Raw genomic sequence first — 13,107 nt, 5'->3', positions numbered from 1 at the left:
TGGAACCTCCACGTTCCAATTCGCGAGGAAGAAACGCGCGCAGAAGGACCGACGAGGCCGGATGAAGCACACGCGAAAACAGCAGAAGGAAGAGAAAACAGAAACACCGCACACGCAACACAAACTTAGCTGCGCGGCTTCTCCTTCTTCTGGCGGTACAGCGCGTACAGGCCGACGCTGGACACCTTCACGATCTTGAAACGAACTCCGGGGATATCACCGACGGCGTGGCCAGAACGGCCGAAACCGGACACCAGCACCTCGTCGTTCTCCTCGATGAAGTGGAGGCAACCATCGTTCGGCACGAAGGCGATGATCTTCTTGTCGTTCTTGATCAGCTGCACGCGCACACACTTACGGATAGCGGAGTTAGGCTGCTTGGCACCGACGCCGATCTTCTCCAGCACGATTCCCTTGGCGTGCGACGAGCCGCCGAAGGGGTTCGCCTTCTTGGCCGCGAAGGTGTGCGCGCGCTTCCACCCCTTGTCCGCCCAGCGGTTCTTGCGGCGCAGGCGCACAAGCTTACGGGCGGCGTTCTGTCCGTTGGCGTTCGTCATGGTGATGCACGACTGACACTGACTTGATAAGAAGAAGTAAAATATGCAGAAATAGAAATCGATCAACGCGGAATGAGGGATAGTGCAGTTGCAGTAGAAAGGAGGAGGAGGAGAAGAAGGAGGCGGAGGAGGAAGGAAAAAAAAAGCAGAAGAGGAATTGCACGCGCGGAGCAAGGAAAAAAAAAAGCCAAAGAGGTGTAAGGTGGCGCGATCAAAAAACTACGCACTTGGCGTTCCCGCGCCTGTCTTTGGTTCGTTTGCTTTTCTCTTGAACTCTCGACAGAGAACGCATACGCACACCTACCCAAAAGGGCGTCGTCATTTTTTTCTTTGGCTTGTGTGCTTTCATTCCGATCAGCCGCTGACGCTTGGAAAGCCCACCGCAATGAGTGGCAGTCGTGTCCTTCGCCCTTTGCGAGGGAAAGCGGTTCGCTCTATCCCGCCGGTTTGGATTGAAGGGATCGTCCTCCATTCGGGCAGTCTTTTGCTGTATAAGATTATCAACGAGAAAAACAGTAAATAAAAAAAGAAATAAAAGTGAAGCATCAGAGCGACAGTGGAAAGGCCCTCCTCAACAGCAGGAGGAGCATGTGTGTGCATCAGCGCGCGTGTGCGCCGGCCCCTACACCGGGGGAGTACGAGCAACGGGCGCGACGCAGCAACCACACCCACTCACGTCTCGCTGTAAAGTAGATCGAGGCACGCTCCTGCACTTCCGCGCACAGCGAATGCGTAAGAGACGGCGAAAAGAGAGAGCGCGTGTGTGGAATTTAGCTGCGCGGCTTCTCCTTCTTCTGGCGGTACAGCGCGTACAGGCCGACGCTGGACACCTTCACGATCTTGAAACGAACTCCGGGGATATCACCGACGGCGTGGCCAGAACGGCCGAAACCGGACACCAGCACCTCGTCGTTCTCCTCGATGAAGTGGAGGCAACCATCGTTCGGCACGAAGGCGATGATCTTCTTGTCGTTCTTGATCAGCTGCACGCGCACACACTTACGGATAGCGGAGTTAGGCTGCTTGGCACCGACGCCGATCTTCTCCAGCACGATTCCCTTGGCGTGCGACGAGCCGCCGAAGGGGTTCGCCTTCTTGGCCGCGAAGGTGTGCGCGCGCTTCCACCCCTTGTCCGCCCAGCGGTTCTTGCGGCGCAGGCGCACAAGCTTACGGGCGGCGTTCTGTCCGTTGGCGTTCGTCATGGTGATGCGACTCTTCTACTGAAATAATGCAGAAACAGATGTTTGGGTTTGTCCATGTAAAGCGAGTAAGAAAAAAAGAAAGGAAGAGAGAGAGAGAGGCCACCATAGTTGCAAAGCGCGGTGGTGGAGCAGCACCCATAGACGTTCCCTTAAACACTCATACGCACACGTGTGCATTTGTTTTCGTCGCCTTTTACAAAGACAACTCCCCATCTCCTTCCCTTCTCTTCCTCTAAGGAAGAAAAAAAGGCTGTTCTCTCCGCAAACCGGCTTGCGGGTACGTCTGCACCGCCGTTTTCGCCGTGCATGACTTCCGACGTCGCCGCGAACACACAGACACAGACATCGTCGGCCACAGCGGCAACGAACGACGGTGCCATGACAAGCGCTGCACACGGCAAAAATCGAATCCCACCGTGCAGGCGTAGAATAAAATCTCCTTTGGCGGACTCCTCCGTTCCTTACTGCATTTTTGTTGTTGTTTGATTTGTTTGCTTTGTTTGCGCTGCATGTGTGTACCTCGCACGCACCGGCGTCGTCCGTTGTGTCGCCGACTGCCTTCCCCTCCCCCCTCCCGTCACCCTTTTCCGCCTTCCTTCCTCCTCAACACCTCCTTGCTACAGAAACGTGTACGAAGTCGGGAAAGGGAAACAAAGCGAACCGTTGAAAGCAACCTACAAAGAAAAGCCGGGTAATCACGAGGACGTCGAGCACGCACGCACATACGCGGGCAGGTTGAAGACACACACACACGCGCAAACAAGAAAAATGAGAAGAAATAAATGAACTACGAGAAGCACGCACACGTACCAAAAACCTCCAAAGGAGAAAAAAAGAAGAAGAAGAAATGCGCGGAAATGCGGATGCCGCAGAGTGAGAAAACAGAGGGAAAAAAGGTCTGCTTCGTCGCCCGCCTTCTCCGATTTCATCGCTCCCTTCCCCCTCTCTCTTCTGTCTTTTCGATCTTTCCGTCCGACCCTCGCACGCGCTTATTCCTCGACCACGATGTTCGTCTTGGTCTGCACGTAGATACCGTCCAGGAACTTACGGATATCCTTGTTCTTGACCAGGCACATCTGATGCAGCAGGGCGGCCTCGCGGGACACCTGCTCGATGTCGTTGCCGTCGAAGATGATCTCATCCTTGACCTGGGCCGGGTCGGTCTGGGACACCGACACGCTGCTCGGCACCAGCTGGCGGCGCACGCGCTTCTCACCGAGGAAGTTGCGGACCTCGATGTTCTGGCCATCGACGGAGACGTTGATGGGGAAGTGCGCGTAGGCGCAGCGGACCTTGAAGCGGTAGCCGCGCGTCACGCCGGTGATCATGTTGCTGATGTGCGCCTTGGCGGTGTTCAGGCACGCGATCGGGATCTTAGAGCCGAACCAGCGGATCGCCGTGAGGGTGCGGTTCTTCTTGTCGACACGGAAGTCCAGCTGCAGGTGCGTCAGGTCCTTCGTGAGGGTGCCGCGCTTGCCGGTGACGGTGACCTTGCGGCCCTTCACCTCCACGGTGACGCCCTCCGGGATGTGCAGGGTGGAGTGACTCTTGACCTTGACCATCTTTCTCTTGTGGTAGCCTGGAAAAAGAGGCGGAGTCGTGATACGATGCAGCTGTGGGGATGTGGAGGGGACCGAGATGCACGGTGAAAAGGAAAAAAAAGGAAGGAAGAAGAGGGCAGAAGGGGGGAGAGAATGTATCGAAAATGTCAACGGCGCATGTAACGAACCAGCAATGAAAAGAGTGGGGCCGGCTGTGCTGGATTAGCGTTTCTAGTTGGTATAAATCGTATTCGAAGGAAAGGGCGTGCGCTCGCTCTCCCCTTCGAAGTGCGATGAGGACGTCCACGTATGTACATGGGTGCATCCGCAGCAATGTTGAAGCTCTCTCGGTAGAGCACAGGAAAAGGAAAGGGGGGGGGGGGTAGAGAGCGCTCTTTTTTCGTGTCGCTTCAACCCCCACCCACCCCTCCTCTGCAGTCCCGTTGCGTTTACCGCTTGTGGCCAACGTAGCGTGCCTTTCGCGCGCTCTCCCGTTGCCCACCTGCGGCAACGACTGTTCATCCATGATCCAAAGGAGCAGACGTGCCGCCTTCTGCAACCTTTCTGGCTGTATTTCTCCTCCGTTGTTGCTCCTTCGGGCAGAGGTACAAAACCACCGTACACGCGCACACACACAAACATTTTTTGTTAGCTCTTTAGAGAAAAGAAAAGGAAGTACAAGCCGTGAAGGCGACAACATCGTAATGGAAAGCAAAGCGAAAACGGAAGAACAAGAAAATAACAGGTGCTGAAGGAGGAAGGGGGAGAAACACGCATGGAAAAAGGGCCAAGCACACACCGTCAAGGAAAGAAAAGAGTGAGAGGATAGTGGATGCGTCGTCCGCTGTGTACGTGTGTGTGTGTGTGTGTGTGTGGACTTGTGGGCACGCCAGCACGCAGACTAAAGACGATCGCAACGTAATACAAGAAGAAACCAGAAAAAGCTGCGAACGAACGTTGGAGGGGGGGGGAGGGCGGGGGGCAGCGAGGAAAAAAAGGAAAGAGAGCCGTATGTGACGGCGTGCTGCTCGCATCATCAGTTCGCAGGAAGAGAAAAACAAATAAAACAAGCGCTTCCCACCAAACTTGACCTGATTCTCGCAGTATCAGCTTACAACGCTAGTGTGACCAGCACTACACGCTAAGACGAAGAAAGATATTGCGCGCGGAAGAGGCGAAAAGAAAACACACGAGGTCAAGTCGGAATGGGGAGAAGCGAAGAGAAAAGGGGGAAAAAACAAGAAGGAGTGGCACCCCGTGGCCACAGCTAAACCTGCACAGAGGCTCTATAGAGCATGTGACGCTGCTGCATTCTTCTTCGTATGTATATATGTATGTAGACAAAGAGAGGAAATAAAAGAAAACCAGTAAAGCAAATATCAAAATTCGAAAACGAGAAACCATCTAAATACGGCGAAATACAGCTCTAAGTGTACACGAGAGAAAGAATCACCGCCTCAGTGCGCCACAACAACAACACCAACGTCGGTGCCGCACGTACAGTGAACATTCAATAACGCTACCCTCACCAAAGACGAAGACGAAGAGAAGAGAAGACGAAAAGAAAGGGGAAAAAAGAATTCTAGTCGAGGGGAAATAGGAATAATATATATAAGAAACAGAGGAAGGAGGGAAAACAAAACAAAAAAAGAACGCTATTTGATTTTGGCTCTGTGCGTCTGTGTGAATCTGCTTTGGCCGCTCGTGCCTTCTTGAGCGGACCGTTTAATGCGGAGTTCACGGAGAACACAGAAAGAGGACGAGGAAGGGAGAAGGTAAAAGAGAAGGAAGGAGGGCAGCCTCCGCACATCGGTCTGGAACACAAAGAGTACATCTATACGTATAAGAAAGTGAAGCGTTGGAGAAACCGACTAAGCGCCCCTCATACCATACAAGCTTCCACGAAGAGAGAGAAAGAGCGAGAACGACGCTACACACAGGGCAATTTCCCCTCCGTTACTACGAAGCAGACAAACATAAGAAAGAACGAGTACTTCAGTCAACAATCCCGCACACCTACAACTGAAAAAGAGAAATAAAAAGGGGAGAGAGACAGATCACGGGTGCATTTATCTAATGAAAGGAGAGGAGGCAACTCGGCTTCAAGAGGGAGTAGAGCAAGAAGGTGCAAAAATGTTCACGTCCCTCACGCGTTGCCCGCCACTCCCGTGAAGTTGAGCCGCGGCACCTGAGGCGCACCCGAGGACGCGCCAGGCACGTTCTCCGAAGACAGCCGTCCCTTCACGACGCCACTCACTCGCGGTGCGCTCTGCGTCTTCTGAAAGGCCGCCGAGTTCCCGCCGACCTTCTTCTTACTCGGCACATCGCTGCTCGTACGGCTGAACGGCTTCGATGCCCCAGTCGCAGTCGGGCTCGCCGCCTTCTTCTTGCTCCCCATCAGCTTGCCGCCGCCAGCGGCCGCGGAACTTGCGCGGTTTGCGTCACTCGTGCTCCGCTCCCGCAACGACCGGAGGACAGCGGGGCTGTAGAAGGGTGCCGCAGCGGGCGGCTTCGTGAGGGAGTTGTGCAGCATGCTGGACCGCCGCTGGCTTGTCCGCGAGTCGGACCCCGACCCCTGTTGCCGGCGGCCAGACGACGGGAAGCAAAACCCGGACAGATTCGTAGAGTGCTGCAACGACCCGCGCACGCTCGGCGAGGCCGCCCCGCTGCCAACGCTGTCGCGACACGCCAAGTCGGAGCCTCTACGGGCCAGCCGACCGTGCGCGGGCTGGGGATGGTACTGCGTCTTGGAGCGCGCAAACGCCTCCGTGGCTTTCGCGTCGCTTGGGCGTCGTTGGCTCGTGCGGGGGCCACCCGTCCCGCTCACGCGTGTTCGCAGCGGTACGGCGGAGGACAGTCGGCGCAGCGCCTGCGTGGAGTCCCGTTGCTGCCGCTGCTGCGGCTGGTGCTGTTGCGGCGGTCGCTGAGACTGAGGAATGGAGGTGTGGCAGCGTGAAAATGGGTGGTTCGGCTGCCGCGCCGCGGAGGCAGCGGGCTCGCCGCGCTCCGCCATCTCCGCCGGCGTGGCCGACATGCGACGCGAGAAGTTGTACGAGTTGATCGACACCGCCTCAGCGACGTCGGTGGTGGCCACATAGGCTACATCCGCCTCGGACACCGGCAGCACCCCGGCCGAGGCCATCCGGGTGTAATTCGCACGCGCCGCAGCGGCGGCAGGGGAGGGGGCGCCAGCGGCGATGGCGTGGCTCGTGACGGTTGCCTCGCCCGCGTTCGACTTGGTCGGTCGCATCGGCGTCGACACCGCCGCAAAGCTCGACGGCGTCGCCGTGGCGGACGGCCGCGGCAGGCCGGAGAGGCAGCGGGTGAAGGTCGGACCATTCTCACCATGCGCCGGTGACACACCGCCGGTCTGGTGCGACAGCGTCGAGGCGTTTGCGTGCTGCTGCTGTTGCTGCGACGGCGGCTGCACGCTGCCACGGGTCGCTGTGGCGGAGCGACTGAAGGGGATCATGCTCTGCGACAGCACCAGGGCCGTGGCTGTCGCACTGCGGCTGAAGGGCGTGCTCTCCACCCCACCGAGGTTGGCGTCCTCGCGCGCAGCGATGGTGGCTCGCGAGGGCGTGGCCGAGAACTGCGTCACCGCACGCGCCAAATTGCTCTGCCGCGTTGAGGAGTTCATCCGCGACAGGATCTTGCAGCTGTCTTTCACGGACCTATCCTTCCTCTTCGGCCCCTCCGCCACGAGCGACATCTCGCTGGAGATGTTCTTGCCCGGCACCGGCATCAACGACGTTGACGTCGCGTTTGTGTTGAGTAGGCTCTCGCGGCGCACGAGGCGGGCCATCTGGAGAATGCGGTCTGCGTTGCGGATCAGCTCCATGTACGCGACGTGCTCCATCTTGGGCGCGCTGTCCCAATGATCGTACCAGATGAGCAGCCCGTTCAGCGCGTCGCCGACCTGCCGCCGGCGGTGGTCGACCAGGTTGGCGAGGACGTCCGCCTCCGACAGGCCCCACTTCCCGCCCGGGCGCACCACGCGGCCGGTCATCTGCGACACGGCGTCGCGCAGCTGATGCATGAAAGTGTGGAAGTGCGCCTCGGTGCGGGCCTTCACGGCGTGGATCAGCAAGCTGAACTTGTGCACGCTCTGCGAGTTCAGCACGTACAGCTCCATCTTCAGCCGATCGAGCAGGATGCGCAGACAAATCCGAATGAGCGCCACCATCTCGTCGGAGAACTCGTAGCCAGCCGGGAAGACGGAGTAGCCGGTCGGGGCGTCGAAGTCGTCCGCCGTGTCCGCCACCATCTCCTCAATGCGGGAGCGCAACTCGTAGCTCTTCGCCACGCCATCGCCGCCCAGCGCGTCGTGGTCCTCCATGTACTGCGTCAGGTTCCGCAGTTCCTCGTCCTTCGAGGCTACGTCGCTGCGCAGACGTGCGATCTGCGCCTCCTGGCCCTCGATGGTGCGCTTCTGCTGAGCAAAGAGCAGCTCGTTGTTCTTCGCCGCCTTGCGCTTGTTGTTGTCGCACAGCGCCACAGCCTCGTCCAGTCGGCCCTGCGTCTCCTTCCAGTTGCCCTCCGCCTCGTCCAGCTGACGGTTCGTGTCGTCGAGCAGGCGTTGCATGCGGCGGCGCTCCTCGTCCGTCGCGTCGGTTGCGTCGGCCAGCTGACGCTCCATGTCCGTCTTCTCGGACCGCAGGCGATCAATGAGATCCTTGAAGCGCTGCAACTCAGCCTGAATGCGGCGAATCTCGTCCTGCAGCCGCTGATTCTCCTGCTCAAAGTCGAGCAGCGCGTACTCCAGCGCCCGCAGGTTCTCCTCGGCAGTGTCCTTTTCGAAGTCCTCGATCGTCTGCGCCATCTCAGCCGTGCAAACACCACCACCACCACCGCTGCTGCGGGCGCCGTGATGGACGGGGGAGCTGCTGCCGCTGGAGGTGCCGCCGAGACGCTTCTTCGCGATGGCCACCGTCTCTGCTGCGCGCAGGTCGTCCCACGGAATGGCGTCCAAGTGCGCCGCTGCAGACATCGCGTCGCTGCCGTCGCCCGCGCCGTAGCACATGGCGATGTACTTCATTGTTCGCTGCTTCCACATCCGCGCCAGCGCCTTCAGCGCGGTAATGCGGTCGACCAGCAGCGACGTCTGGCGGTGCACCTCCTCCTCCGTCAACCGCGCTGCATCCGCAAGCGCCTGCTCATCCTTGGCGAGGAAGGCCTCGAGGCTGGCGTTGTCGCCGCGCAGTTCGTTGTTCTCGCGGCGGGCGTCGTCGAGTTCCTCGAGCAGCGCCATCCGCTCCGCCTCCGCCTGCTCATGGAACATCTGCTGCTCGAGGGTCTCGTCCTTCGCAAAGCGCAGCCGGCTCTCCAACTCCGCCAGGCGCTCGCGCAGATCACGAATGACCTCCTCCAGCTCCACGATGTGGTCGAACTGCTCTCGCTCGCGCACCACAGCCGCGTAGCGCTCCCGCGCCCCCTCCGTGTTGTCGTACACGACACGTCGCTTGCCATCGCCGATGGGCTCCTCCTCGTCCTCGTCGTCTTCGTCGTCGTCCGCCAACACTCGCACAGCCTTCTGCTTCTTCTTGTGTTTCTGAGGACTTTCTGAAGCATCGCGGGTCGCGGACGGCGAGGAGACGCGCGTCATGCTGACACCCACCTCCTCCTTGTCGTGTGGGCAGACCACCGTCGCAACCTTGTCATCGTAATCCGCCGAGGGGCTGAGACTCACGGAGGAGGGGGAGGAGGAGGTGGTCCTGTGCGACGCCGCATCAGCAGCAGACGACGATGATGAGCGCGAAGAGGAGGAGCACACGTCCCGCTGATAGTCATCACCGCCCGCCTCCAGCTCCGCCAACCGCTTCGCCAGCGCATCCAGCGTCGCGTTGCGCGACACCACCGTGCGGTGCAGCTTCTCATTCTCCTTCACCGCGCTGTCCAGGCGCTGCTGCGACGCACTCTGCGCCGCAGCACGACGGAGCAGCTCGTCCGCGGCGATGTCAGCCGGCATGACGGACCCGCCGCGCAGACCGTGCGGCTCCGACAGACGACGGAAGGCCTCCGCAACGGCCACGGCGGTGCGCTGCTCGAGTGGCATGACGGCCGACGGACTCGGCTCCACCGACCGCGGATCGGGCGATACGCTCTCCGGGCTGCCGATGGAGGAAATGCCCTCGATCAGATTTGCACGACTTGCCTGCGACACGCTCGCACGGGCGCACTGGAAGTCGATCGTCTCCGCCTGCTGGCGTACCATGTCGAGCAGCTTCGCATTGTCGCGCTGCAGCTGCTTGATGCCCTCCAGCGTCAGGTTCTCCAAGTCCTCTGGGATGTCCACCGAGACGGCGATCTGACCCAAGGTGGTGGCCGACCCGAGGGCAGCCCCGTTCATGTTGCGCGCCAGGGAGTTGAGGTCGACGTAGTGGAAGGAGACGAGGCTCTGAGCACGCAGACCCACGGCCGTGTCCTTGCTGTCCTCCAAATAGGCGCACACGACGTCGCCGTGGTGCAGCTCGCGCCGGTTCTTCGCCCCGATGCTTTTGCCGTTCACCTGCACGTCAATCAGCCGGGCGATGCCGTCCTCCGTTGTCGGGGGTACGAAGTGGACGTAGTAGCGCTGCTCACAGGAGCGCAGCGCGACGCGGTCCAGCTGCAGCACACCGAGGTCCGCCATGTTGCTCGGCGCAACAGCAGCAGCAGCAGCGCCGTCGTGCGGAAAGTCGGTAGGAACTGCGTCGGGAGAGGCGCTCGCACGGCGCTTTCCATGTCCACCGGCGTGCTCCTCACCATCATCGCCATCATCGTCGTTGTCGGTTTCCATGAGAATGGTCGTGTGCCGCTCGTCCTCTCCATTGGGCGACGCCGGCTCTTTTTCGCTGTCCTTCACCTCCACGATCTTCGTCCCGCCGACGCCGCCGCCCCCGGCAGGATCGAGCACGCAGCGCAGCGGGAACTGCATCGTCTCCTTCACCAACGCGGAGACCCGCACGACGCCGCCCTCCACGCAGGAGCCGCCGATGCCCGCCACGCTGGTGTAGCGGCGGTGCGAGGAGATGAGCAGCGGTGCCGTCAGCCCGGCGCTGGTGGCGGACAGGAAGGCGTCGTTGCCCCCGGCAGCCAGCTGCGACACGGAGAAGGGCATCATCGCTCTTCCTTGCGGATGCTGCTGATCCTGAGGTGGGGGAGACGAACCGCCATTCCCCATCGTCGCTGCCGAGGCAATGCGTTGTTGGATCGTGCGGAACATTGGCACCTGCGCCCAGTTCACATCTGCGGCACCGCCGCCTTGCAGATTTCGGACCCACGCCTCCATCTGCTCCTTCAGCTTTTCATTTTCCTGCTTGAGCCGGGAGTTCTGCTCGAGCAGGTTCGTGCGGGTCTGGAAGGTCTTGTTCACCATGGGGCGGTTGCGGATCTTCCGGACGTCCTTCGCGTAGGTCAGCGTGGCGCATGACTCGGAGAAGCTGAAGGAGATGGGCGAGATGTTGGCGATCATGAACGTCTTGCTGTTGCCGCCGAGGTTGTCCTTCAGCACCATCGTGAGCAGCGAGTCACGATAGTTCACGAACTTCGCCCCACCGGCGATGTCGTTGATGACACGTGCCAGCGTGGCGAGTGACTGGTTGATGTGGATGCCCTCGTCGCGGCTCTTGCCGTCCGTGTTCGCCGTCTTCTGACGCTCGCTGCCGGCGAGATCCACCAGGTTGATCGTGGCTTGATGCTCGACAGTCTCGCGGGTGTCGCGGTTGGTGCGGTACTGCGCCACACGGATTTGCAAAATGGCGTGACTGCGGCTGCTGCGCGCGTTCATGCCAGTCTCGGCCGTCTGCCGGCGACGCAGTCCCATCTCGATCAGCGGGTAGGCCTTGTCGGCCGAGGCGACGGTCTGCTGCTGCAGGTCGTTGATAGTCATCGTCTCTTTCTTGCCAGCCGGGTCCCGCAGGAACTGGACGTGCAGCGGGCCCTGGCGGGAGAAGAGGCAGTACACCTCGTTCTGGTAGATTTCAAAGAAGGACAGCTGAACGTTGTAGGAGTAGTCCGTCTCCTCGTTGCCGCGGTACGACTCTTTCACTGCCTCCAGCTGACGAAAGAGGTCGTCCACCGCACGCGGCACGACGCCGGGGTCGCGGCGGATGTTTGTCGTGTCACCGAACAGCGTGTAGGTTTTCCCGCTGCCGGTCTGGCCATAGGCGAACACACACGAGTTGATGCCCTCCACCGCTGCCTTCACCGCGTGCATCGCGGTGTGCCGGTACACGTCCTCCTGCGTGCCGTACGGAGGGGGCTGGAGGAAATCGCTCGTGCGGATCAGCGGCATTTGCAGCAGCTGCGGCTGCTCCATCGACGCAATGCAGCGATCACACTCGTAGTAGTTCGCTGTGCCGGTGGGCACGAGAGAGTTGCCTGGGCCGTAGGCACGTCCGCCGCCTCCACCACCGAGGGTTGAGGTGCGGCGCGAGTTCGTGCGCGTCATCGCCGAACCAGCCGCAGCGCCGCCGCCGTTCGTCTTGCGTGACGGACGCCCGACGGCGTTCATGCGATTCGCGCGGTCCGTGAGCAGCTGCACGACGTTGTTGCCGTCCTTCGCGACCGTCGCGGCGTCGTCGAGTGCCTTCGGGTCGTGCATCACGACAACGTTCTCCACCACAGACACGCAGATCTTTTGCGCATCGCGCACCATCGACTTGCGGACGACGGTGGAGGTGCGGGTGCCGCTGTTCACGTTGCTGCTGCTGTTGGTCAGGCAGGCAGTGTTGTGAGGCACGTCGCGGACGCGCACGCAGACAAAGATGTGGCCATCGTCCGGGTACTCCTCGGCGCCGTGAGAAGCCGTGTTGTTGTGTGTCATGGTTGCGAGACAGTTTGCGTCTTGTCTATACACAATGGAAAGACAGAAGAAAATCAAATAAAAAAAGGTATCTAGAGAAGTTATCCTTTACAAACAAAAAAGAGCCGAAAGAAAGAACGCGATGGAGAGACGGCGTGAACACGAGAAGCAATGAGCTGCAGGCGTGTGTGGACGTACGTGCGCGCGGCGGCCGCGGTTTCCTCCTCCTTCTCAAAAATCAACGAAATCTAATACAAGTGACAGCAAAGGCAGAAGAAGTTAAAACACACACCAACGAGGAAGACTGTGTGAGGGGATACAAAATTTTAAAAAAAGGGGGAGAGAAAGCGTGGAGGAAGCTAAATATATGAAACAAAAATGGCGACAGACTTTTCTTTCGCGAGTTTCATGTGCGTCTAAGTAAAACAAAGAAATATATATAACCAAAATGCGCTGGGTGTATCACGTCCACTTGCTCTTGTGTCTTGCTTCTTCGTCCGAATCCCCTAAACACGATAAGGAGGAGGAAGAGAAAAGCTTGAGTTGTTTCGCGTGCTGTTGTTCCGCAACTCTTCTTCTTTTTCTTAATCTTTCTTGACGTCTCTTCGCCGCTATTCGGGCAGGGAGATGCAAATGGGGGAAAAGGAGTAGAAGTGTCTGTAGGAGCGAGATCCGCAAGCAGCACCTCCGCGACGATTATTGGGCTACGAGTGAGTGGCAAACAGCGGCGTCCGTAGGAGGGCACAACGTGCAAAAGCAAAGGAGTTTGAAGAACAAAACCAAAAGAAGAGGGGAGAAGCGGAGACGTAAAAATGGTATAAGTGGGAGATCATTCATCCATTCATTTTTCTTTCTTTTTAACTGCAAAGCACCATCATCATCGAAGGGCAACATGCGCCAGCCTGAGAGAAGTGTGTGTCAATTGAAAGGACGCGTATTGCAAGAGCCTTGGCGCTACGCGGACCAGCTATCTTGCGGCAATTACTTCCTTCTCCTCACACAGTTTCTGTTCCCCCTCCTCT

The 13,107-nt window shown here is 59.2% G+C and overlaps 4 protein-coding genes across 9 annotated transcripts; all 4 read right to left on the bottom strand.

Annotated features, from left to right (window-relative positions):
* Positions 1 to 125: 125 nt before the first annotated feature.
* On the bottom strand, positions 126 to 581 carry ABB37_06421 (putative 40S ribosomal protein S23; the record flags this gene model as incomplete). Of its 3 annotated transcripts, none has more annotated exons than XM_015804736.1 (1): positions 126 to 581. In XM_015804736.1, the coding sequence occupies exon 1, from the start codon at positions 555 to 557 to the stop codon at positions 126 to 128; it is 432 nt and encodes a 143-aa protein (XP_015656714.1). In that variant the 5' UTR covers positions 558 to 581. The 3 variants fall into 3 exon arrangements, with proteins under 3 accessions (XP_015656714.1, XP_015656715.1, XP_015656716.1); XM_015804737.1 differs by having other exon boundaries at positions 126 to 577; XM_015804738.1 differs by having other exon boundaries at positions 126 to 571.
* Positions 582 to 1,327: 746 nt separating this feature from the next.
* ABB37_06420 (putative 40S ribosomal protein S23) lies at positions 1,328 to 1,779 on the bottom strand (the record flags this gene model as incomplete). 3 transcript variants are annotated; one of them, XM_015804733.1, is made up of 1 exon in its annotated part: positions 1,328 to 1,779. In XM_015804733.1, exon 1 carries the CDS (start codon positions 1,757 to 1,759, stop codon positions 1,328 to 1,330), a length of 432 nt encoding a protein of 143 aa, XP_015656711.1. In that variant the 5' UTR covers positions 1,760 to 1,779. The 3 variants fall into 3 exon arrangements, with proteins under 3 accessions (XP_015656711.1, XP_015656712.1, XP_015656713.1); XM_015804734.1 differs by having other exon boundaries at positions 1,328 to 1,776; XM_015804735.1 differs by having other exon boundaries at positions 1,328 to 1,773.
* Positions 1,780 to 2,748: 969 nt separating this feature from the next.
* ABB37_06419 (putative mitochondrial 60S ribosomal protein L9) lies at positions 2,749 to 3,374 on the bottom strand (the record flags this gene model as incomplete). 2 transcript variants are annotated; one of them, XM_015804731.1, is made up of 1 exon in its annotated part: positions 2,749 to 3,374. In XM_015804731.1, exon 1 carries the CDS (start codon positions 3,319 to 3,321, stop codon positions 2,749 to 2,751), a length of 573 nt encoding a protein of 190 aa, XP_015656709.1. In that variant the 5' UTR covers positions 3,322 to 3,374. The 2 variants fall into 2 exon arrangements, with proteins under 2 accessions (XP_015656709.1, XP_015656710.1); XM_015804732.1 differs by having other exon boundaries at positions 2,749 to 3,323.
* A 2,072-nt stretch (positions 3,375 to 5,446) lies between these two features.
* Positions 5,447 to 12,791, bottom strand: ABB37_06418 (putative kinesin; the record flags this gene model as incomplete). Its single annotated transcript, XM_015804730.1, has 1 exon — positions 5,447 to 12,791. Exon 1 carries the CDS (start codon positions 12,104 to 12,106, stop codon positions 5,447 to 5,449), a length of 6,660 nt encoding a protein of 2,219 aa, XP_015656708.1. The 5' UTR covers positions 12,107 to 12,791.
* Between the last annotated feature and the right edge of the window lie 316 nt (positions 12,792 to 13,107).

The sequence above is a fragment of the Leptomonas pyrrhocoris genome (genome assembly GCF_001293395.1).
Source record: "Leptomonas pyrrhocoris isolate H10 chromosome Unknown, whole genome shotgun sequence".
In the NCBI taxonomy this organism is placed as follows: Eukaryota; Euglenozoa; class Kinetoplastea; order Trypanosomatida; family Trypanosomatidae; genus Leptomonas; species Leptomonas pyrrhocoris.
Note: the sequence above shows the minus strand (reverse complement) of the source record. Positions and strands in the feature narration are given on the sequence as shown.